Source organism: Marmota flaviventris, chromosome 3 (assembly GCF_047511675.1).
Source record: "Marmota flaviventris isolate mMarFla1 chromosome 3, mMarFla1.hap1, whole genome shotgun sequence".
In the NCBI taxonomy this organism is placed as follows: Eukaryota; Metazoa; Chordata; class Mammalia; order Rodentia; family Sciuridae; genus Marmota; species Marmota flaviventris.
This window is the reverse complement of record NC_092500.1, coordinates 156204775-156230634: the sequence shown is the minus strand read 5'-3', so window position 1 is coordinate 156230634 and position 25860 is coordinate 156204775. Positions and strand designations below refer to the sequence as shown.

General features: G+C 41.9%; 1 protein-coding gene across 2 annotated transcripts in view; it reads right to left on the bottom strand.

Moving 5' to 3' along the window:
• The window catches only part of Mfap3l (microfibril associated protein 3 like), a 39271-nt gene extending 15001 nt beyond the window's left edge, over positions 1-24270 (bottom strand). The window contains exons 1-2 of one of the 2 annotated variants that reach the window (XM_027927009.2): positions 24210-24270; positions 2173-2599 (exon numbers count right to left, since the gene is read on the bottom strand). In XM_027927009.2, the coding sequence (XP_027782810.1) occupies positions 2173-2470 (298 nt within the window). In that variant the 5' untranslated portion in view covers positions 2471-2599; positions 24210-24270. The other variant, XM_027927008.2, reaches the window with a different exon arrangement.
• Between the last annotated feature and the right edge of the window lie 1590 nt (positions 24271-25860).

Here is a 25860-nt window from a genome sequence, read left to right as displayed (position 1 = left end):
CTCATTTCTGCTATTTTCTATGTATTGCTTGGTTGGTAGGTGTAATGCTTTGTGTACTACCTGATGTCATTTCTGCTCTTGAAATTACTATTATTATGCATTATAATTATAAAAGCTGAGCTGGAACATCAAGTACTAGTATTGTGAGTGCTTTTTAAAAATCAAAAGTGTATCTTGTGAGACTTAAAACGGTTAACACAGCAAGGCTGCTGGCTACAAGAGTGCTAAGTTTGGATAGAGTAGTTCTCTATGCCAAAGGCTTTCAAAGAACAACCAAGAGCTCTGAGTTCACTGACAGTTTGCCACTAACGACCATCTGAGCATCCACAAATGAAGAAAACTGAGCCAAATATGACCACCATCTAGTTCAACCCCTCAATATACAGATGACGAAGGCAACGAATAGCATTTGCTTGCCAACAGTGAGTCCACAGTTACAAGGACCTTCTCAATGAAGACTTCACATATTTTAGGTACAACTTTGGAATAATGCTCAAAGAGTTGTGAGTAAAATTTAGGCCCCAGCATGATGCTGTTCTGACTTAGCAACCAACCCAACTCTTCAACACCCATGGATAACCTTTGCTTCAGGGTCCATGTGAAAGGTAGATTCAGGCTTGGAGTCCTTGTTCCCCTCAATTCAGTCTCCCTGATATCTTAGCAGTGGCCCTACATTACAGAAAGATCTGGTAAGGTACAGAGGCCTGAGTGTGCCTGTAACCATAGCTACCACCCAGCTTTCATAAGTGTGATGTCACATCCTTCTGATGTACAGTCGTGGAGGAAGGGGTGGTAGAAATGGAAATCAGTGTGGGGGGGTGGGGTGTTCCCTCAGCATTCGGCTCTCATTAGCTATGGCTCTAGTCATACCCACTTAATTAACAGCAGGACCTTGGGAAAAATGTCAGTAAAGGGGGATTTGAATTGTAGTGTCTGGTCAAGGCCCTTTTAGCTGGAAATTCCTATAGTCCTACAATTTTACTCGAAGAGCAAAGATTTCCACCCTCAGCTTAAACATCCATGATTCATAATATATAATATTTTGACTTAAGGAAAGAAGTTTTATTATATTGTGCAGTCTTGGATAGCTAACCCAAAGCAATGTCAGTTACAGCATTACGAAAGCCCACATCCCAGGCAGCTAGACTTCTGGCCGCCTTAACCATTGGGAACACGGCAGGCTGTGACAGAAGTATGTAATTGCAAGAAAATTCCATTCACTTAACTCCTGAGGAGTTAGGAGGCATTAGCCTTGATTCTTTTTGGAGCAATTAAGATAAAATGAAGGAAAGAGATTAAAAATGTAGGTTTTCCTGGAGCAGAAGCTCTTCTGGGGATTGTTCACTGGTTAAAGGGGAGGGCCCAACAGGAATGAAATAAAGGAATAATCTGCCACTCCAGAACAATGATCTTTTTACTCCCCCACCCCCCTGCCCTACTTTATCACACAGCAAATGCTGAGGAAAGCAGATTAACTCCTTCAGGTCAATCAGATCAGGCCTGGGTTTTTAGACAATTACTTCTCACATCTAAAACAAGAAGTGTACCGATTCCCCAGGACTCTATCCTCTCTCTGGCTGGGCTTAGGAAGGTCATTCACACTTTTTGGACAGAAACTCATTCATTAAAAACCCAGGGTTCTTCTACTGTCCTGTGCCATTCTTAGGATTGCATCCCCCTTCCCTCTTGGCCTCAGTCTGGAAACTTCAGACAGATTCCCAGGAACACGAGATGACCACTGCCAGTGGCTGAGAATTGGCACAGAGATTTCTTTTAAGAAGTGTGGTCTTCAGATCCACAGTGGATGAATTAAACTGACATTCAATGATAAACAACTGCTATATTGTTTATACGAGCCATTTCCATGAAAGAAAACAAGACTCCCTTACAAATGGAACATGTACTTAGGGTCTCTATAATGGTTTCAAGTTCATTATGTTATAGAATTCCAAGAAGCCTTCAAAAGACTTCAATGTTTGCCTTTTGTTTTCTCATCAATGAGTGAAAAAATGAATTAATTACTGCTTTGAATTTTTAAGAATATATATTCTCTCTCTTGCCTCTGAAAAACAAGACAAAATAGTATTTTTAAGTGATTTCTATGAGAACAACTAGCATGAAGGGTGCTGGCCTGCAAGTCTATGTTTATATTTTATGATATTCAAAGCCTACCTCCTCCTTTCTCCTTCTCATCCTCTTCTTCTTTCAGCAGCTTGCCAATGGAGTTATACCACTTAAATTGCAGTTCAGGGTTGCCATAAACACTACAATTAATCAAGGCACTGTTCCCTTCCTTGACTATGATATGGTCGGTTCTGGTGATGATTACGGGCACAGAGCCCAAGACCACGTCAGTGCCATTTAAAGTGCTGTTAGTCACACTCTCAGCAGTTGCTAGAGTGGACATGAGGATTAAAAAGGGCACAGAAGGTAGAAAGCACAAAGTCAGATGGCTCTTCAATAGATCCATCTTCTTTGCTTGCTCGGTAAGGCAATAGATGGTTTGCCAATGGAATCTTGTCTCAGACAGCACACTGTTCAGAATGGGCCATGGGGCAAACCTGTCCTGGATCCATGGAGTTGGTGCTTGATTAAGAACCTGTTAAAATAGGAAAAACCACACACACATAAATATTAGCATTTATACTTTCAAATGCTATTTGTAAAAGGATAAAACATTTTAAAAAGATACTCTTTATAAAAAGTTAGCAATCCAGCTAAAATACAAACCCACATCATTTTTAAACAAGACACAAATCCAGAAGGTGTTCCAATGTTAAGTTCTATTTTTCACAGAAATCTTAATAGTATAACTTTGCTGTTAAAACATATAGCTCTTATAGGGCTCGGGTTGTAGCTCAGTGGTGGAGCGCTTACCTTGCACGTGTGAGGCCCTGGGTTTGATCCTCAGCACCACATAAAAATAAATAAATAAAAAAATGGAGATATTGTGTCCATCTACAACTAAAAAAATTTTAAAAAAATATAGCTCTTAGTAGGAACAAATATATTCCTTTTACATTGATGTTACCTTATTTCATGGAGTTCAAAAACTGAGGCTTCTTTCATACAGCATTACAAGGTTTCTTTCTAACCCGTCACCTGTCTTCATTGTGACCTTATTGATCACGGGAGGTGTTTCCTAGTCTCTTCCAGTAAACATGGCTTCCAGCCTATCTCACTGCTTCCTGCTCCAGGTCAGCCAGCATTTGGAAGGACTCTCTGGAATGAATCTGCCATTCTCAGAACTTGCCATTATGACTTCCAGGACATTCCTTCCCTGCAACTCATGCAATTTCACCTGCACATGTGAACTCTCTGCCTCCCCCTCTCTCTCTCTCTCTCTCTCTCTCTCTCTCTCTCTCTCTCTCTCACACACACACACACACACACACACACACACACACACAATCCCCTGGTTTCAATACTCATCTGCCTCCTTGAGGCAGGGGGCATCATCAGGATGTGTGGGGTGGCACTTTGGGTGGCTACGCTTCCATGTCAAAGAGCTAACCTTCACCTACTCAAGTCTCCATTCCAATCACTAATCCTGCAGCCACACCTAGTCTACAAATTCTAAGTTCTGAAGTTCCAAGTAATTATGAAGTTCTAAATAAATCATCTTTTAACTGCAATTGGCCATCCTTCCAGATCTTACTCCCCTCCCTAGGCTTTCCAGGTTTTGATGTGTTTGTTTATTTCGTTTTGGTACTGGGCCAGGGGTGCTCTATCTTTGAGCTACATCCCCAGCCTTTTTTATTTTTATTTTGAGGCAGGGTTTCCCTAAGTTGCTCATGCTGGCGTTGAACTTGTGATTGTCCTGCCTCAGCCTCCTGTAGCAGGAATTAACAGGTGTGCCTGATGCTTTCTAGCACTTCTGTGTTTCTCAGTCTCTGTCTCTTTGCCCCCTCCTGATCTGTAAACTTTGTTTCTGTCTCAGTCCAGACTCAAATCATATAGACTACAATCCCCCAAATCCTCAGTTCCTGTCCTCATGCCACATGTACTCTGTCAGTCCATGACTTTGATCAAACCTGTTATCCTAGCTCCTACATCCCAGAGGCTGGAACACACTGGAGAGATCCGTAAAACCAAGTAATTATTTCCAAAATGAAGGAATGATCTCCGACCTCACCGGGCCCTCAGTGACATCTGGCAGTCTGCTTGCCAGTGCTCAGCCTGCTCAGTGTCCTGCTTCCTTACTGGCATGGGCATCTTCAGCTTGCCAATCAACCATCTCGGCACAGTGGTATTCCTACTTTTTCAAAACAAACCAACACCCCCTTTCTTCTGTACTAAAACGTGCAGGCATGAATTCCCTCTTCCATCTTCCTACCTTTTGGAAAGCATCCTGTGCCTTATGTTAAATCCCTCACCTGCCATTCACTACTCCTCAAACTACCGTTTTCAGAATTTTATCTGCTTTTTCCTTCAACAGCTCTTGTTCAGGGCTACCTGTCACTCCTAGTTACCAAGTTCTCATCCTCTCCTTACCAAATATTTGAGGCAATTGAAACTGTTAACCATTCTTTCTCAAAACTCTCCCAGGCTTCCTCACTCACCTTCCGGATTGCTCTCATTACCTCCAGAGTTTCATTGGCCTCTTCTGTGTTTACCCACAGCCCTTTCCAGGTTCCCATCCCAAGCCTTTGCTCCACTCACAACCTAACAATGCCCAAGTCCACGTTCTCAGTCCTCTTTCTGATGTTAGATTGATGTGACAATTTCCCATTGGTTGTCTTTACCTGGACCCTGGATGTCTTACTGACAATTTCACCCAGCAAAACTGAACTCATCATCTACAAAACGTGCCACGTTTCTCAGATGTCTATTTTTAGTTTTAGGGACCACCATTTGTGCCGTGTCTGGGTATATCCTCAATTCCTCCATTGTATGCTCCCAGAACACTGAATCACACATTGTTGATTTCACTCTCTAAATACTTCTTGGATTTGTTCCATCATTGCCATCTCCTCTTATCAAAAACTGTGTGGTGGTAAACCTCAGTTCAGGTCTCCCCATCTTCTCACGGGAAACCATGTGCCAGCCTTCCACATAATCTGCCCACCTTCAGTTTTTCTTGCTTCCCATCCGGTCCCTATAACCACTGCTGGAGGTACCAATCTATTACCTGGATTTTTTTTACCGTGGTAAAATTGGCAACAGTGCCTGCATTATAAAATCTGAATTTCTTTGCTTTTTATCAATTCAAAAATATTTACTGAATATCAATATTTTTGGTCCTGAGGAGACAAAAGAAGACAAGAAAGACCTTGAAACAGACAACAGATGAAGTACATGTGTCAACAAGGATTTCAGTTAGTGATGCACACTTTGAAAAACACACCACAATGTGCTCAGTGCTGAGTGAGGCAGTCAGGGAGGACTCTCCTGAGGAGGTGGCCCCTGAGCCAGGACCAGTGATACTAAGACTGGGGTGAGGAGTGCTTTGAGAAGAACAATCAAAGCAAATACCCAGGTGAAGCAAGCAAGGGAAGGAGCACTGCAGGATGGGCTGGAGAAGTGGACAGACCTAGATCACCTGAGACTCCGTAGGCCAGAGTAAGGAGTTTGGATCTTATTCAATGATCACTGGGAAATTCTATGCCAGGGAGTTACAGGGTATTATTTCTTTTTAAAAATCAACTTGACTGTGGTATAATTTATGTATAATAAAGATGCCTATTTTAGGCATGCATTTTAATGAATCTTGACAAATTTACACATCATGTACCTACCACCATCAACAAGATGCAGAACATTCCTATCACCACTAAAAGTCCCCTGGCGCCCCATCCAAGTTTCAGTGTTCCTATGGGTCCAGTGCTGTTATTTTTGAGTATTCTCCCAAAGAGTTAAGTTTCATTTTCTTCCCATATGGATATCCAGTTGTTTCAGGACCATCTGTGCAAAAGATTCTTCTTTCCTCAATGGACTATGTTGTCTTCTTGTCAGAAACCACCATGGATGGGCAGGTCTGTCCCTAAACTCATTATTACATTCTGCTGATGTGTATGTCCATCCTCATGCCAAAACTACATGACCTTGCTCCCAACACACAGGATGTTCCATGAACTTGCTGAATGAACACAGATCTATCCAAGGGCAGAAAGGACGATTCCATTTGGTATGCAATCCCTGGTGGTAATAAATTAGCTTTAGACTGCATAATTTTTCAGTAGAAGAGAGTTTCCTTGGTGGGTGGATTTCCATACTCCCCTCCTGACTTCACTGCCTGAGTGCCTTAGTGACCAGCACATCTCCCTACCAGCAGAAACCCTGGCAGAGGGAGATAGCACAAGCTGCGGTTGCACCCCAGATACTGCTGTGACTCTGGAAATGTATTTCTTTACTTGGCTGAACTTGTGGTTTCCTTTTATCAGGCGGCTGTAAGCTGACGTATTCAATATAGAAGAGTCATCAAGAGCACAGCCCCAGGTTTTAGACAGAAAGGGCCAGGATTGGGGTCCTAACCACTTTGATTGGCTGTGTGTATTTTGGTTAAGTACTTAACCAAGCACAGGATAATGATAAAGATTCATGATCAAATGTACATCAAATACTTACTGCTTGGCTTGATAAACAAGAATTATTAGCAGCAAATACAAAGCATCCTTTACCGGAACTGGGCTTCTTCAGTCTATTTTTAAGTTATGTCATTTAAAAGACATACCTTGTTTGGGTTTTGTTTGATACTTTCTTGACTATTGTCCCACCCCCAGAAGTCATTACAGATATCCAGCACAGGGTTCTTTGCAGGGACTCAAGTCTGAAAAAGTGTGAGCTGTCCCTCTGAGCTCAAATTACAGTGAGTATCCTGAAGGCAAGAGCTGGGGTCACTTCTCTTTGACTCCTGATGCCTAGGCCAGAGAAGATGCCTGACTAAGTACCTCGAGTTGAGGGAAAGAGAATCAGAGACAAGACACGTAGGAGATAGGTCCTAGCAAATACGTGGAATTAATACACATTTTTTTTTTCACCATTAGGGAGAATGTAACAAATGCAAGATCAAACTGAATTTTAAAATGTATAAGTCAAGAGCTATTTTCAAGTTTTGGTGTTTTACTTTAAAATACAGTGTGCTAGCAAGAATAAAAAGAAGGGGTTACTGCTGTGCTACGATATTTTAATAATGTCAGTAGGCACTTTGGGCTGGAATACTGACTATTCAGAAGTGGAAACTAGTTTCTTAGAATCCTCAAGAGGTACAGAGACAGAGATGTGCTCATTTTAATGTGGGAAATGGTTTCCCCTCTCTTCTCCATTCTTACTCCCATCCTGTACCATTTTAAAGTTACTAAGGGATAGAAAATGATGCACAATTTACAGACTGTATTGAAGCATTTTTAACTCTAAAAACTGTGAATATCTATTTTTTAAAATAAAGCATTGAATTGACTACCATAAATGAATTAATAGCTTTAGTAAGAATTCACTGTATCATGTACCATACCCTTTCAGTTGTGATTCAAAAAAAAAAAAAAAAAAAAAGCATTTGTTATGTGCTGGGCACCCTGCCAGGGACTTAGGGGCTGGGGAATGCTACAGAGCTCAGTAACTCATAGGCCACATCCACTCATGATCCAGCCAGGGGTAGAGAGACAGAACATTTCAGCCTAATCTCCAGGAGTGGGTTTGGGGATGAGCAGGTGGAAGGGACACTGGATACCTGGGAGATAATTAGGGACAATTAGGTTGTTGAAGGCCTACCCAGTATCCATCACCTTTCCCCCCTACTACAAGTCCGGGGCTCATAGAGGGTCTCATCCTTCTGGTGCCCCCCCACCCCCGCCCTGCAACATGGCATCTGTAGAGTGTCCCGAACTTCTGATAATCCTCCCTGCATGTGATATTGCACTTACGTTTAATGTTGAGGAAACATCTTCTCACCTTCAAGGAGAGCCCCTGGCTGGCAGAAACTCTCATACAGTTCTGCAGGGTTTCCTCAATGGGAGGCACCTAAATGACATTGCCACACGTGCTACACAATGCCACACTTACGTGGACTCCAGTGGCAACTGCGTAGAGTGAATTACAAAGCATTGCCTGAAGAACATAGGACACGGTGTGACTCTGGATATTGGGGAATATTCTACAGGTGACCTTATTTTAGCCTTTCAGTCTGGGATCTTACAACAGACAGCACGGTATAAAGTTAATAGCACTCTAACACTGGTTCATCCCCCAAGAGAAAACCTTGAGTACTGTGATCCAGCTGCTTAAATCCCACTCCTTCAAAATTCAAGAACAAAGACCACAGATTGCAAAGCGAGGTTTAGCAAGAGCTACAATGGACAGATTGTTAAGCTTGATGTGTTCGCTCATGGGCTTTGGGAAGACTTTCAGAGAATATTTTCTACAAACCGGGCAAAGAGATAATATTCAGCAAACACCACAATGTTGCTTCTTTAATTCTACCTCTTCCTTATCTCCCCACAGCTTTATTTTACCTAAAGACGGTTAATGAAAAGCTTGAGTCTTATTTCTTGCTTCTCTACCTATAATCCACTGCCCATGCATTTCTGGAGTTGGTAGAGAAAGGGCTTCTTGTTTACAAGTGTTCTGAACTACATGAATATACATTATTGTTTTTTCTTGGCAGTGTTAATGCTGGCATCTCCCCATCCACTATGATGAATAACTTACACAGTTACACAACTGGATTTTGTCACAACATATTGAGAGTCACCAGGATTTTCTGTGCATGAACAATGCTCAAACACAAAAATGGCCTTTGGCTTAAAGACACTTCTTGATAGGTTTCCACTGAGGAAGAAAGGAGGGAACGCACGCAACCTCACAGGAATTAGAGGCATTAAAATACAAAGTCATGACTAACAGCTAACTTCAAATTTCTTTCTCATATGGCACAATTCACTACAAACATCCACACAGATCTTTTAAAATTAAAAATGATTTGAATCATTTCAGAGAAAAAAAATTGTAACACCAAAATTCTTACTGGCTCATTCTGTCTCACTTAACAGACAGAGGAGTCTCTGTCTCTGTCTCTCTTTCAAGACCAACATATACTAAAATTTTAGGTTGTTAAGGTGATCTCTGAATATGGACTAAGGAAATCAGAGTCAAAGGCCAAGACATTTGTGGAATTTCAATGAATAACCCCAGGGGCGGCACAAATCTAGTTATGTTTTCTCTGGATGCCCAGTCGTATTATAGGAAGACAGGTCCTCCGTCCTTTCTTCCTTTCTTTGACATGTTCCAGTTTATTTGGGTACAGAGATTCCCAATGGCTCTGATCCTACAAATATCCAAGTCAGATTAAGGGGTTGGGCAAAAGGACAGATGGTCCACATAGATAATGAATGACTGGGTCAGGAAGATGGGGGCTGGTTCAAAAGGAAATAAAATGCCAATACCTCCAGAGAACTTCCGCCTCTAACCTGTTGCCAAGGTTACCTGCCTCCAGGGAATTATTCCTCCCAATAAGGAGTTGTTAATGAAGTACTTCCTGTGTGGCTCCCTTCCTCCCTTCCTGGGCAGATATGGAGAGGTACCCCTGGAAGGCTCCTTTCCCACCTTTTGGCCAGGTAGGCAAGATAGGAGGAGAGGGCATGGAAAGAAAGGATAAAAGGGGCAGGATACTCCTACTCCCTCGGGTACCAGCTTTGGACCCCCTCTTCTGTGGAGGAGTCTCTGTCTCTGTCTCTCTCCTCTCTCTGTTCTATCCTTTAACTAAAACTTGTTGCTCTTGCCGTGGCCTTTCCAGGTTGTTCAATCTCAACACCAAGGGAACAAGGACCTGATCGTGTTTTATTTCAATGTTGGTATCATCACTGGTCTTAAGATGGTAGGAAGGAAGTGCACTGCTTTTAGGTCCCTTCTAGAAGCACAGAAAGGGGATCAATTCAATCAAAATCAACACACACCAAATGAGAAAGGGCTTTGTGCCAGGCACACCCCAGGGATCAAAAGCACAAGGTAAACCAGTCCTCAGCCCTGGTCATCTGAAAATCTAGTCAACAATTATAGGATGGTGAGACATCTGCCTCATCAGAGGGGTGTCTAGGATCCACTGGAGCATAGTGGAGAGACCAAAGTAGTCTGGAAGAGCCAGGAAAACCTTTTAGAATTGACACTTTAATTATAAAGGAGTCACCAAATGGGCTGAGAGAGAGAAGTTGCCCCCAAAGAGGAACAATATATTCAAAGAAATGGTGATTAGGGAGAAGTTGGTGCAACTAGAGAAGTGTATCATTAGGCATCACTCAATGGTGTGTGGGAGAATAGAGGAGGAAGTAGGCTGGTGGAGATAATGATGGATGTCACATGCATGTGGTTCACGCACAGGCTTTGCAAGGAGGCTGAGATATGTCTAGTTCCGCTTAGATACAACACCCTGTGAAGGTCAGTGCGGCTGACAATGCTAGGAAATTGCTACAGTATCCAGGAAGGAAAGAAGAGAGTCAGGTGTGGTGTACTCCTGTAATCTCAGTGACTATGGAGGCTGAGGCAGGAGGATTACAAGTTTGAGGTCAGCCTCAGCAAACAAAGAAATAATAAAACACCCTTGGGTTCAATTCCTAATACAAAAAAAAAAAAAAGAAGAAGAAGAAGAAGAAGAAGAAGAGAAGAGAAATACCAAGCAGGACCCAGAACTAAAAGTAGAGCGGAAGAGGAAAGAAAGAAAAAGAGACCCAGGAGTTAGAATATACAGGATTTACATCAGACTTCCCAAGCAGCAGTGTCTGGAATTATACCAATAATTCTCTTAGGAATGTCTCATTTGCCAAAAACCAAAGCCTGGGGCTATTAGTGGAATGCACATGAATATGTGAATGACACCGTTCAACTACAACCCCCTTGGGCAGCACCATCTACTGGCTCCACACTTGGGAGAAGGCCTGGGTGCTAGCAGTAGCCATGCAGCGTCCACAGTAGCTCCAGCCTGGTCCCCTCACATCCACGTTCACTTCACTGGTGTCTTCTTTCTGAAAACCTGCCTGATGGAGGATGTTGCAAGGACAAATAGCAGTAGTGACACTCACATGGTTGAACTGTCACAAAATGAGGGCTATATGGCAGCACATCATGAGAAATTTCAGGGTCTATGTTATTGAGTACTCAGAACATAGGAAGAAAAAGAGACCAAGGAGCAACCTCGTGGCATTGTTGGTATGCCATTTACTTATTAATTGTGCAGAGTTAGGATAATTTCCAGCCACTTGTTGGGTAGAATAAAATACATACCCCAACTTGCTGGGCTGCTGTGAAGATTTACCAGATGGCCAGGGAAAAACATAGGGTCTCAGTACTCTACCAACTACACTAATATTAACAGCCTATAGAGAGTTTGATACTATGTTAGTTGTTTTGATACACAAAAGTTTATATTTTTTTTTAAAAAATGAAGTTTTAAATTACTGTTTTTCAAACTAATAAATGAACTACAGACCCAGATGCCACCTTTTTGATACTTTAATGGTGCATGTTAGGAAATCATTCTTGGATCTTTATCACATTTTTTTTCCCCACATGGTATATTGTTCTGATTAAAAGATAAGAATGATACAAAATAAATGTCTTAGAAATATAAGGCTTAAGTTATCCAGGGTCATACAATCATTTAAAAAAAATCACTTTAATAAGGAGGTGAGCTATTGTTGGGTATCCAACTAAAAGCAAATGGCAGTTAAGATTGTTCCTCAGAAAGGGACATGCTCAAGGGATCTGTTACTACAGTCTTTTATAGAGAAGAAAAATCAGAAAACTTTATTAGGAGGAAGAGAAAAATATTCTATTAAAAGTTTTCCTCTATAATTACTAGACCTGGAAACACATGACCTGGAAAAACTTGTATGTCTTTTCAAAAACTTGGATGTCTTTTCTTTATATGTGAAATGGACATCCAGAGAAGGTAAGTGATTTCCCCAGGTCATGCAATTAATTTAGTGGCTTAGAACCAGAATAAAAAGTCTGTGACTGCTCATACCTAGACAGGCTTGGGAGTATGTTAAAATCTCTTAGTTCTAGAAAGGCAATTTTTAAGTTGTTCCAGAGTGATGAAAGGTATTCCAATCATACATGAATATCTTATTTTATTTGGTGGGGGGAGTACCAGGGATTAAACTCAGGGGCACTCAACCACTAGTCACATCCCCAGCCCTATTTGTATTTTATTTGGAGACAGGGTCTCACTGAGTTGCTTAGTGCCTGGCTTTTGCTGAGGCTGGCTTTGAACTCATGATCTGCCTGCTTTAGCCTTCCTAGCCACTGGGATTACAGGCGTGTGCCACTGTGCCCAGCATACACATATATTTTAGAAGAGCTTACTGGTGTTTTAGCACATCTTTAACTTCCATAAATTCTCCTTCCAAATAAATGGGATAAAAAATTGAGGGCTCAATTAATGAAAATCCTTAACTGACCAAAATACACTTCTACAGATATCTGATGATAGGGAATAAACCAAACCTAGGCACTGACTACAAACAGGATGGATACACAGGCCAATGGTGCCTTCAAGCCAATTCAATCCCCCAAGCAGGTTATGATGTAGATTTTTTTAAAAACTTGGCTTCTGTTTTAGCATTTTTTTTAACCTCTGACAAAATTCTTGCCATATTCCATATTGAACCTAAAGTGGTTCAGAAGCACCTCTGTTTTCTGATTTTCTCTGCCTCTCTCTACCATGAGAATATTATTATCTGCATTTCCCCCTTGAAAAACAATTGTGTCCTTTGAACACTCATCTGGAATATGTACATAGGGAGAATTAAAATTTCCTTCGAGTCCCAGTAATTTCTTATGTCCTCTGCTAAACTATAACACTACTTCTGCCCATTTTCACTTAATGTTTTAAATTAGATCTCAAGCCCATTTCCCAAGAAGTTTGTGATATATTTAGTATATAAGCTCCTATATTAAGAGTGAAGCCAGGAAGGAGATTATGAGTATCTGGAAGCCTACATATATCAGTGAATCAGGACACTTCTCAGGGCCTGGAAAAATCGTTGGAGGATCCCATAGGTCAGGGGGTATTTTACTGAAGCACTGACTCCTAGCTTCCTGTCCATGAGTCCAGGCTGCCCAGCACTATGCCTGGATGGAGGTGAACCCATGTTCCCCATGCAGCCTGCAAAGCACAGTGTCTATAAATCAGAAAGCAACATTCTCAATGCACTTTCCTAAATATGATGCAGGGCCTGAAGCAACTGTAAAGTTTACTTTTTTTTTTTTTTTTTGGCTGCTTCTGGATACTTTGTTAATTCTTAAGGCCTTGATAGTAAAAGAGCCTTTGTGTACACACACAGCTGGGCAAAGGTAACTCATTGGCCTGGAACTTGGAGTGCAGTTTCCCACAGGATCTTACAAAGGGTGGCTGATTATTTTGCAGTGTGACAGCCCATAATAAAGCTCTGGAACTCATTAGGAGAAGAACAGTATTAATAGTATCCAATCAGGACACTGTAACTTCTAATAGGAACATATCCTGTGTTCCAAGAGGCAGCCAGAATCAAGAACATGCCACTGGGCTCCCAGCTGAGATTAGATTTATTACTTTAAAAAATCAGAACTACTGCTGATTTACTGGTCATCTAGACCTTGAATTTTCTGCAAATTCTATCAATTTCTTATAAGTTTTACGTATATGTCTAATCTTCACCACAGAACTAACTTTAAAATATAAATTAAGATGTCTTAAAAGTAGGTCTTCAGAAAAGTATCTTTTCCTTTCAGTGAAACTTATGAGGCTGGTGCACTATGAAGGTGGCCCTGCTGGTGGCAGAGGTTCAAGGTGATGTGGAAGGAGGTGGCAGTGGAAAGATGAGTCAAGCTGATGAGGGTCATTCTCTATGCCTGACACATAGGTTCTTAATTTACATTTCAAAATGTCAAGCATCCCTCTCTCCCTGTTCTTTGGTTGTTTGATTAAAGCTATTCATTCAGATTCACAGCATAGGAGCTGGATCAACTATGGTTTCTTCTTTCAACAGAATAAAATTTTGTCTATTTAAAAAAAAAAGAGTGCTCAATAAGTGGAGAGGGCAGTTTAATAGCTTTTGCTCTCTCCCTGCTTACCAGCTCATTATCACAAAGCGGAACTGCATAACCAGCATTCCTCTGGGTCCCACATGGGAAGTAATTTTATGATGTTCGGTGAGAACTGGATCTCAGTGAAAAACAGATCAGAGGAGATCCTGCCATTCAAACTCCACATGTTTGAATTCGTATTAAGAGCATGACAATAATTTCCTTTATGGGCACCTAGCATTTATGGTGTATAAAACACTGTCACACTTAGGCGTTATCCCCTCGCTGCACTCTAAGATAAGGGCAGGCCTCTGTGATTTTGGCCTTGCAACAAGCTTAGCATAGATAGCTTTTACAATGTTGAGATATGTTCCTGTTATCTCTTGTTTTTCTAGTGTTTTGAACTTGAAGGGGTGCTGTATTTTGTTGAATGCTTTTTTTTTTTTTTGCATCTATTGAGATGATCATATGGTTCTTTAGTCTATTAATGTGATGAATTACATTCACTGATTTTCGCATATTGAACCAACTTTGCATCCCTGGGATGAACCCCACTTGATTGTGGTGCACAATTTTTTTTTTTTGATATGTTTTTGTATTCAACTTGCCAGAATTTTATTAAGAAGTTTTGTACTTATGTTCATTAGAGATATTGGTCTGAAGTTTTCTTTCTTTGAAGTCTCTTTGTCTAGTTTTGGAATCGGGTGATATTGGCCTCATAGAATGAGTCTGGAAGTGTTCCCTCTTTTTCTATTTCATGAAATAATTTGAGGAGTTTATAGCAGCACAATTCACAATAGATAAATTGTGGAACCAACCTAGATGCCCTTCAGCAGATGAATGGATAAAGAAAATGTGGTATATATACACAATGGAATACTACTCTGCATTAAAAGAGAATAAAATCATGGCATTTGCAGGTAAATGGATGGAGTTGGAGAATATTATGATAAATGAAGTAAGCCAATCCAAAAAAAAAAATAAATGTTGAATGTTTTCTCTGATATAAGGGTGCTGACCCATAATGGGGATTGGGCGGGGAGCATTGGAGGAATGGAGGAACTTTAGATAAGGCGAGGGGAAGGGAGGGGGCATGAGGGTAAGAAAGACGGAATGGGATGGACATCATTACCCTAAGTACATGTATGAAGACATGAATGGTGTGACTCTACTTTGTGTACAACCAGGGACAAGAAAAATTGTGCACTATATGTGTACAATGAATTGAAATGCATTCTGCTGTCATGTATAACAAATTAGAATAAATTAATTAATTAAAAAAAAAAAGCAGGGCCAAGCTGCTGGCCCATGCCTGGATCCCCTTGAAGAACCCACAGCTCTTGTAATCCCTACACAGTGATCAGTGAGTGCACGCCCCAGCTTGGGCAAACTAAATGCTAAACTGTCTAAATTATCATCATGTCCAGGTAATTGTTATTTTAAAATTATATACGTAAGAGCAATACTTTTCAGAATTTGGTTGAATCTGAATAACCCAACTGACAGTAGTATACATCTGAAAATCATTTTTCCACCAGCTGCATGTTTTTCAGTGTGATAAGATGGCAAATTTATCATAATTAAGCAAGATCACAGTCGTGTTTTAAACCAGATCATAGCTTAAAATGGGGATTCACTGATTTCCATAAGGAATTTATACAGGAAGAAACTTTGCTTTTCTCCCAGCTTTGATGGGGAAAGTCCCTGCTAGGCTGAGCATACTTTACAGATGTTCCCAATGATTTCTCAGCTGGGCAGTCAGCTTTCTTTGAGTGATAAAACAATTAGGAGCCAAACATATCAATTAAATGGAACTCCAAGTATTTATGAAGTCACTATTATCAGTTTAGTACCAATTGCTGTGGGGATTCAAAAAAGTTCTTTACCCTAAAGGTGTTCAGCATTTTAGTGACATACATTTTAGTTGCATACAAAGCAATAAATCTGCACTAGGTAAAACACCACAGGAACTCATAGGAGAGTTCAGAAAGAGTCTGAAAAGGTCACAATGTTCCCTGTGGCCATGTCCTGAAGGGTGAATAAGGGAGACAAGACAGTTTTCCCAGCAGGGGTAATGGCTTAGTTGAGACAAGTAAGGGAAGAAATAAACACTATAGACACTTAATGTTTTTGCGAGGTTCATGTACTGCATCTGCTGTGTGTGCACATCTAGAGAACTTGGGGGTATTAGGAATACACTGGTGAAAGAAGAGGGGGTAGCCATAATGTGGAGGTAGAGATGAGGTACCCTACAAACTCAAGAGGGAATCAAAAGCCCTCAGTAGCTTCTGGGTACACAAGTGCACAGAGAAATGCTGAGCTCCCAGCAAGGCAAAGGACTGGTAAATACATGTTTTCTGGAAATTAACTTTAAACTCTTCAAAAGTGTTTTTGAAATGGAGAAAATAAGGTTACCTTTGGGAAGTCTAATGAGAGCTAAACTCGGACACCAAGTAATCTAGGGTTGTCCAAACCTTGAAGAAGAAACAAGACCAAACCCTCCCCCCCAATTTGGGGCTGCCAGGAAAAATGGTGGAAAGTTGGGTAAGAGCGGAAGTCAGCCTGGCCAGTAGCAGGACAAGGCACCCGGTGCCCGAGTTTAGTAGCAAAGGACAAGTTTGCAAAATGAGATTAAAACAGCAGCTGACAAGCAAAAATGCTCAAAGGTCACTGGAAGTTTAAGCTACCCATAGTCATCCTAGGCTATCAAGACCTCTAGGGAAGTCCTGAGTTAAACCAGTGGCCAAAAACCAACTCAGGCTTCACTCATATACCTTCCTCTCTAAAGACCAGGGAAAATGCATTTGCATGTTTTTTCACTAGTCATTATTTGTCCACCTTATCCTTTCCAGGGGAATCTTGCCTTTGGGGAAGAAAAGTGTTAGCTGGTCTCATTGGCATGGTCCTTAGTGCTACAAATTTAGAGCCCTTGGTAATTTCAAGAATGTACATAAAGGGGGCAGCTGCTAGAAGAGATGTGTCCCATCATGTACTGCTTTAATGAGCCAAAGAGAACAGTCTGAAGTAGCCCCAGCCTGTACCCTCCAGCGCTGTCAGAACTGGGTGGTCCCCATCAATGGAAAATTCTGGAGCATTTACTCCAACCTATTTATTTTCTCAAGGAGCAAACCCTTCCTTTATCCTCTTCCTCCCACCATCAGCAAACTCAAGTCCTCTAAAGAAGAAATGGGCTAAGATTATATTTACACAGCTATTCAAGAAACTTTCCTCTTTCCCACTGATTACAGAGTCAATTTCAGACCATCCTTTAAGTAAGTTGTTCTCCAATCTACAATTAGAGAAGTCCACCCCACATCAATTTTCTTTCAGTCTCATCAGCAAGCTTCAAATGCTTCCATCTAGAGGTTGGAAAACTATAAGGGAATTAATTCCTTTCTTTTATGCTTTTCTTTCAAAGTCTGTGCTTGGCAATGTAAGGTTCCAACCTCCCTGCGCATGACTCTGGGGATGGGCTTTATTGCCCCTTCTTGCTTTAATTCCTTTGGGGTACATGTACATACTAGAAATTGGTCTCTCTGGACCTACAAAGTCTTACCCTGGGTAGGAGAGCACCTGAGAGCTTCCCTAAGCCCACACTTCCTCAAGTCGGGTGTCTTCTGCATTTCTGTAGCACCTGATACGGATAATCTAATTAATTATGTGAGAGTTGTTTAAAATGCCTCATTTCCTTCCTTGACTCATGCGTAAATCAGTCACCAAGTTCTAGTGATTCTCACTTCTAACTATCTGGCCAAGATGTCCCTGGTTTCCCCCTGGTGCTCATCATCTCTAACTGGCACCACCATCCTTCTTAACTAGCCTCCAGTCTTGCCTGCATACAACCCACATGCCATGTTGTTGCTAAAGTAGGCTGATCCTAAAAAGTTCTGAAACATATTCCATGTATTCATTCCGTTAATCATGTAGGACACACTTGATCCTTCATGGTCTAACCACCCCTTTAATGTTGCCTCTGCAGATTCCCCTCCCCCCACCTACCCGGTATCCTTACCTAGTCCTAGTGGCTCCCAAGCACCTCCATCCCTCTTCTGCTGCCTTCCTTACCTTACACATCAGGCAAGCCCCTACTTAGTTTTTAAGTCTTGGCCAGAAGCCTCCAGGACTTCTCTGGCAGCCGGGACACTCTCTTGTCACTGGTTTTCAGAATATATTCATATTTTCACTGCAACTGTCTTTTTGCACATCTGTCTTTCATTAGATTGTTAGATCTTGGGTTCTATCAACATTTGTTGAATGAATCAGTGAATTATGAATGGGTGGAATATGGACTTGAGAGACGCTGGTTTGAAACACACACTTGGAGACATTAGTGCATGGGTGACTGATGCAGTCCTGGGGAAAACTAATCACCCAGAAAGAACACAGTGGGCTACAAAACAAGACCAGGGTAGAATGCTGGGAAAGCAGAGGATGAACCCTCAGAGAAAGGGCTAGGAAAAAAGACCGCAGAATAGTCAAGGACTCAGTATCTCAATGATCAAAGCAGAGGAGATTAAAAAACGAGAGTATGGTTTGTTGTGGAAATGTGAAAGAGTCATAATGGAGTAACTGTGTCACCCTTAACAACAACAAAATATGTGAAAAGCTAGGAAGTTATGAAAGAAGGGGTCTTACACATGATTGCCTAATAGTAATGATCACAGAAGACTCTGCCAGAGCCATCAGTGTGCACAGAGGCCAGCACAACTTACATGCAATAACTCTACAAGCAGCTATCTGTTCAACCTCTGATGCTGCTCTTGAGTCACTGTGATGAAGATTACTGTTGCAAAATACCTGACATAATCCTCATTTTTGCCCTTAAAAACCTTCCCTTGCTTCAATCTCTCTGAATATACACATGATTGTCTATGGCTCGTGTATTCCCATTATGAGGTTCTGCTATTCCCAAATAAATATCATAATTCTTTGTAGACTATTCTTTTTTTTTTTTTTTTAGTTTGACAGATTTATACTGAGCTAGTGCACCACAGAGGTAAACAAAAATTATTGCACATTTTATAAGAACACTTGGGTAAAAATCTTATGAATTTATGCAAATGAAAGTTGTGCAATATAAATAAATTTTATTTTTATTAAGATAAATTTTAATCAAATTTTACCATTGTTTTCAGTATGAGATATTGCTAGCCCAGCACTTGCTTTACCACACTGTCTGAAAACTGTGTGTTCCTGTACTAATTTTCTTCTTACAGTATCAATTTGGAGCTACTCTTGTAATATTAAAGTAGAAGATTTCTTGAGTTTAGATTTTCCCAACACAGAGAGACAACAACTCAAGCAGACTTTAAATGTTTAGAGGGCAGATATTGAGGATTTGTCCATAAAAGAGATTGAATGTGTATGTTTCAGAAGAATGACCAAATTTCCAATATTTAAGCTTGGAAATTAGATGATCTAGTATTTAAAGCTGCCACCCATCCCCCACCAAACACAGAGCCCAAGGCAAACAGGGCTAATTGACTGTGGTGTTCTTCCAGCTGAGCCGAGGCAAGCCCATGACTACCTAGTAGCTATTACCAACTGGTCAGAGTGGGCCTGTGTGAAATCTCATCATTTTCAAGTTAATTATGTTAAATTTGAGCTTTCACAGCTCCCTGCTCACATGGCAATGGATGTAGACATCAGGACAGATGACTATGGCCAGGATGACAATGAGCCAAAACAAAGTATTGAGGACCCTCTAACTGACAAGTTCCAATAACTCACTCTGAATTGAAAAATCCTAAATTCAACCATTCTAAATCAGGGGCCATTTGTGGTTGAAATATGATTTGGTCCTTCTGTTTTAATTTTATGCCCTTCTTCTATTAGGAATTGTGAATTAAAGTCTTCTTAAAACTTTTAATTACACACACACACACACACACACACACACTCCCACACATCATTTCAGATCATCTCAAAGATGTGAATTATAATAGGCTGGTTCCAGATCTCTATTTGCCACTGACTGTCTCTGGTTAGGCTCCCCTTACCAGACTGCCTGTGAAATTTGGAGTTTAGCCATACATTCTTTTTTAGAAAAACAAATCTGGCAGCAGCCTGTCCATTTTGCATTGCTATTTAAAAATCCTTCATGGGTTTGTCATTATTTACATATAATGGGATAAAATACAAACTCACATATATGAGGTTGAGTTCATCACCACAAAAGGACTACTTTACTCCTCTCATACTGCCCCTGCCCCTTATTTCATCATTTCCAAATCTTTCTTTGTATATGGTTGTGTTTGCTTTCTTTGGCAAATACCACAAATTTAGTGACTTAAAATGACACTAATTTATGATCTTGCAGTTATGAGGCTTAGAAGTTTAACATGTGTCTTTTTAAAAAAAAAAATTGGTTCTTTTTGTTATATATGACAGTAGTCTCATTTTGACAAAATTACAAAAGCATGGAATATATCTTGTTTGAATTTAGTCCCTAGTACCTCTCCTTCCCCTTCCTTCCCCCACCCCCTGCTCCCTGCCCTCTACTGATCTGCTTTTTACCCATAGTTATTTTTTCTAATTAATTTCTTGTGGATGTACATGATAGTGAGATTCACCATGGTATATTCATATATGTACATAGGAAAGTTCGGTCAAGTTCATTCCACTGTCTTCCCCCTCCCCTGCTTCCTTTCATTCCCTATTGTCAAGTCTTAATGGGCTAAAATCAAGGAGTTGGTAAGGTAAGGATCCTCGTCCTGGTCTTCACCAGCTCCTAGAGGAGGCCCTCATTCTTTATTTTGCAGCCCCTTCTCATCTTCAAAGCCAGTGATGGCGAGTCTTTCCCACGTGGCAGTACTGTGACACTAGCTTCTGCTTCCCTCCTTCACTAAGGACACTTCTGATTACAGTAGGCCCAGCTGGATGATCCAGAATAACCTTCCCATCCTGAGATCCTTTACCATATCTGCAAACTCTCAGAGTGGACATCCCGGGGAGTCATTTTTCTGCCTGCCATAACTGTGTTCCTTCTGCCCAGAGGATCCACTTCTGTGCTTGAAGACTCTGACCCAGTCCTCAGGCATTCCTTAAGATCCTGTGGAAATGTAACCACTTCTATGAGGCCCTCTCCTCTCCTCCTTCTCAGGCCTGCATGCATGCAGACTGAAGCACTGGTACTGTAATTTATTTGTCCTCAAGCATATCACTGAATCAGATCATGAGTCACCCAGTCTTACTCATTTTGCAGCCTCAGAGGCCTAACTATAAAAGTTTGTGGAGAAGAAAAATTAATGTGATATTTTAATGGGTAAAGAACTTCAGTGGAGGTAGAGGCAAGACCAATAAAATATCTGCAGAACTTCTGTTAGGGAGTATGACTTATAAACTACTTCTGACAGCTCTGAATTGCTTATTATCACATAATCAATCAAACCCCTAAATATTTAAACCATTCCAAAGAGGTATTACAGCAAACTTAAAAATCAACCATTTGTATTCTAAGTCTATTTCTAACTTTAATGTGATTTGCTGTGGATTACAAAATATTGTAGAAGTTTTAAGTGTCCCCCTGGATTTGGCTAGAAAAGGTAACTTGCACCCCAAGTGCTAGGTCAAATGACAAGTCAGAGAAGTGATATCATATACAAGATTTCTGAATTAAGAATCAAAAACAAAACACTGCCTAACAAATCTCACTGGGCTGGTCAGAGGATAAAAATAATTTGGCTACAATATTTATTTAACATTTCAGTATCTGGAAGTTCTTACACAAAAATTATTAAAAAACCAAATTAAGCAAAATTTAAGTAGCCTCAAATACATAAATTGCAAGCCAAAGAAGCAGTTCAATAAATTAAGGACAAAAGATCTATTTTAAAAGTCAATGGTTTGCTATGAAAGCATATTAACACCAAATAATACAGAAATCCAAACGCATGGAAGTCACCTAAAAATGAGGTGCCTAGCAGTTGAACTTTAAAACCCAACAGTTAAGTACAAAGAAGAAGAGATTATTACCCGTCTTTTAACTTGAACACAAAGTTTGCTTTGTTATTTTGTCTTCATTAGCAATAATTAAACCTCTCTTTAACCTAACTTTTGTTCATTTTATTAGTTTTATGTTAGAACACACGGGATTTTTGAAGCCAACGGTAGTATGTAAATAAGCTTTTGGTTAGACTTCATTTTTTTTTCCCCCTTAGCACTGAGAAAATACTTAGGATTTTTAGATACAGTAGTGGGCCTATGGATCTGTATTAAACTTCACATTCCTAAAAGGTAAATTAGGTTCAGCTGATTCCTACAGATCAGGAGGAGCACAAGGCTAAGGGGAGACTCTCCCTTCTTCCACTTGGGAATTCAGACCGAGAATATAAAAACTGATGTACAGGGTAAGTTACATCATAGCAGATTTTAACCTTGGTGCATTTTCATAGAAAAGGGAAGCAGAATTATTCAATATTTGTGTTGGGGTTTTCTAAGTTTTTCTACAGAAGCAGCAGGAAATACATTTAGGAATAATCAACATCACTTGGCTAAAGTAGAGAACCCATGGTCTAGTCTGTGCAAATGGTGATCATTTTGCTACTCTTGTCCAGGCATTCAAGGTCTTTCCTGCTATTACATCTCATTTATGTATAAATATAACATACAGCCAACTTGGAGACATTACCTGGAATCGGAGTCCTAGTCATCTCAAGATTATAAACAAGAACCTACCTTAAAGGCTATTTACAGCTCAATGAAATATCAATGCATTTTAAAGGTCTATTAAGGCTGTGAACAAGAAATTTGTAATAGGCTTAATAAATAAACAACTGAACCACTAAGTAGTACTTAGGGAAACAGGCTTGAGCATTTAGGTTTAAGCAGAGGTAAAACTAGTTCTCAGTAGGACAAAGACTGTTTACCTTGCTCTGGTTAGAACCAACAGGGCTAACAGTGGGGGTTTTAGGAAGAACCAACTGTAGAAGCCCCAGTGGGGTCTACAAATTGCATTTTCTGTATTAGTAAAACGTCAAAACTATATTGTTCTAACTTACTCTCTCCTGAAAAGAAATCTTTTCCCATCTTGTATTTCATCTTGAACAATTTTACTATGTTTAGCATAGTAGTAACTGGGAAAAATGTGTTTCATCTAGAAACAAACGTGAGAAAACTTCAAAAAACATTACAGTTCTGCAGTGCTAGGTTTCCAAGTTTTTCATATAATGCCAAGATAAGGCAAAATAAAGACTGCTACAGTAACCAAACTTAACAAGTGTCTTTAAAAACAATGACATTGAACTGTTATAGATTATTTTCTACAACGTGAACAGATAATGGATCTGCATTCTTTTGTTTTTCATGCTAATTTGCTTTATAAACCTCGCGACTTTCAAGCATAATATTTTTTTTAGAGGAGGCAGGTTAATGCTCACGTTCACAATAAATCAGTTTGGCTAATATTTAGTTTTTTAAGCCAAGGAAGCACGTTTCCCCATTCTAGGCCATGAAGCAGTTCGATGTCAACTTGCTGTGGTGTCAAATGCGACAAACTCTGAGAGCTCCAGTCGCGAGGCGGCGGCACGCGCACGGTTTCCCGCACTCCTGCAGCACCAGGACGCTGCGCCCTCTCGGCCCCTAAAGCACAATCCGCACGCACCACCTTCAGTGCCACAGCCAGTTCACTCTCCTCCCTGTGCGGGGTAAACTGAGGCACCGTGACCCGAGTGATGCAGAGCCCGATGATGTCCCCCGTTTCTGCTCGGCGTCCACTTGCCCCAGGAGACCTGGGCAGCGCACAGTGGACAACGCGTTCCCTGCCCTCAGAAGGTTACAGTAGAAGCCTAGGAGAGGCTGTTCCCAGCCCGCCAGCCCCCGCCCCTAACAGATCTCGAGCATCCTGAGACCCTCAGTAGCCGGCTGCTGGGACCTCGCTGAGCCTTTAGGGAGCGAGCAGTCTCCGCCTCCGGCTCTGCCAGACCAGGCGCCCGAAAGTTCCGCAGCTCCGGCGACTGCTCGGCCGCTGACCCGATGCGGGGCTCCCTCCCACCCGTGCCCCACCGCTCCAGCACTCCGGGTGCTCCCGCTAACCTGACACCGCTGCGCCACTCAGGTGGTAGCCGTGCACCCCTCGCCATGGCCAGCTGGAAAGCTGCCGCTGCGCCGCTCTCTGAGCCCGATGCCCGGGGGTGCCTAGTGCGGTCAAGCCGCCTCCGCCGGCGCCTCGCAGCTACGCGGGCTGCGCCACCGGCGACCGGGAGTGCGGAGCTTACCAACTACAGGAGCCGGAGCCGGCCGGTGCCGAGCATGCCCAGTGCGGCTAGCCGGGCGGCGCGGAGGCGCGGGGCCGCGCGGGGTGTCGCCGCCGGGTTTTCGCTGCAGCCGCGGCCGGGGGCGGGGGCGGGGCGCGGGGCGAGCCAGTGGGAACCGCTGCATCCACCCGCAGAGGACCACGGAGAGGCTGTTGTGCGCCCCGGAGTCCCTCATTCAGCGAGCGCAGCCTCTGGGCGGGGCTCAGTGGCCCTAGGGCTCCGCACCAGCACGCCGAGGGTTATTTACCCCAGCGGAGGGCACTTATTTTAGGCGCTGTCGTGCTTGGGCAGCGTGACTGGTAATTTTCGGGGGGCAGGGCGCCACCTGGGCTTCCACAGCAACTTTTTTGAGCGTCGCACTCACTGGTGTTCAAGGACACCCCGGAAAAGGCTAAGATTCTTAGAGTGCCATGGTGGACGCTAAGGGAAGAGGGTGTTCAACGAACACACTCCCAAACCTAGCCAGCCTCCAAGTCCGCCCTGCCACCTGGCAATCGGAAGCTTCTCAGGCCTTCCCGGCTGTGCGCTGTCTATTAATAAACGCTATTTATAGCAAAGCCTGCACACAGAAGAGGCTGTAAGAAAACACGGCAGACATCCACTGGTGACTGCTGAGAGTTGGGGTTCCGAGGGATTTTTTATTTTTTTCATTTGCTTCTTCCTTATTTCTATTTGTGGTTTCTATATCTTCTCAAAAGAACAATTGTTTTTTTTTTTTTAAGAATAATTCTAAATTTTTTTACACGTCTATAGAAGTTTCTTGCCTGTACGATCCTGCAACGTTGGTGACTTTATTTTTATTTTTTAAAGACGTGAGAGAGCAAGTGAATTTGGGGGCGAGGACCAGGCTCCTCCTTCCCGGCTCTTCTTTGCCCGCCTCTTGGTCACGCCCCAAACCGGCCCTTTTACTCCAGCGCCTCCCTCTTGGCGGTAGGTTGCTGTGAAAATGCGGAGAGGTGGATTTTGCAAACTAAAGCGTATGATGGCTTCTGCAGCCAGACTGGGTAGGTTCTGCCGTCAGGTCAGGGATTGCTGTTAAAAAGAGATGAGGCTTTAAACAACTCGGTTTCTCTCTTTCTCTCTGTCCTTGACAAAATAAACCCACGCACTCCGGAGTTCACACCTGCAGAAGTGGGTCGGGATTCAACTGAGCATGCTCCGGGCAGTGCCAAACTGCCGCACGCGGCTGCCTCTGCTTGTCCAAGGGTGATGTAGTACATTGAAGCTCAGGAGGTGGGAAGCAGAGCTTTAAAGATTTGTAATACATCGGCACGTGGACAGGTCACCCATGTCCGGGTCCCTGTTGGTGGGGAGGGTGCGCGGGATCTGACATTCAAGCGAATCAAAACCTGATGATTGTGATTAGAGATCATTGTAGCATTATTTTATAGCATCTCGAATAACAACACGTTTTAGCTCAAAAAACTTCATGGGCTTTCTTTCAAGAAACCTAATCTTTCTTTTCAAGTTATTCAATAGGTATTCTTTACAATTGCACTAAAGCCCTAAATTAAATCAATGTCCCCGCTCTCAAATAATTCTGTAGCATTATATTCTTTTTTCCTCTTAGATATTAATGCATTCACTCAGACGTATTTTCTTTCCTCCCTTT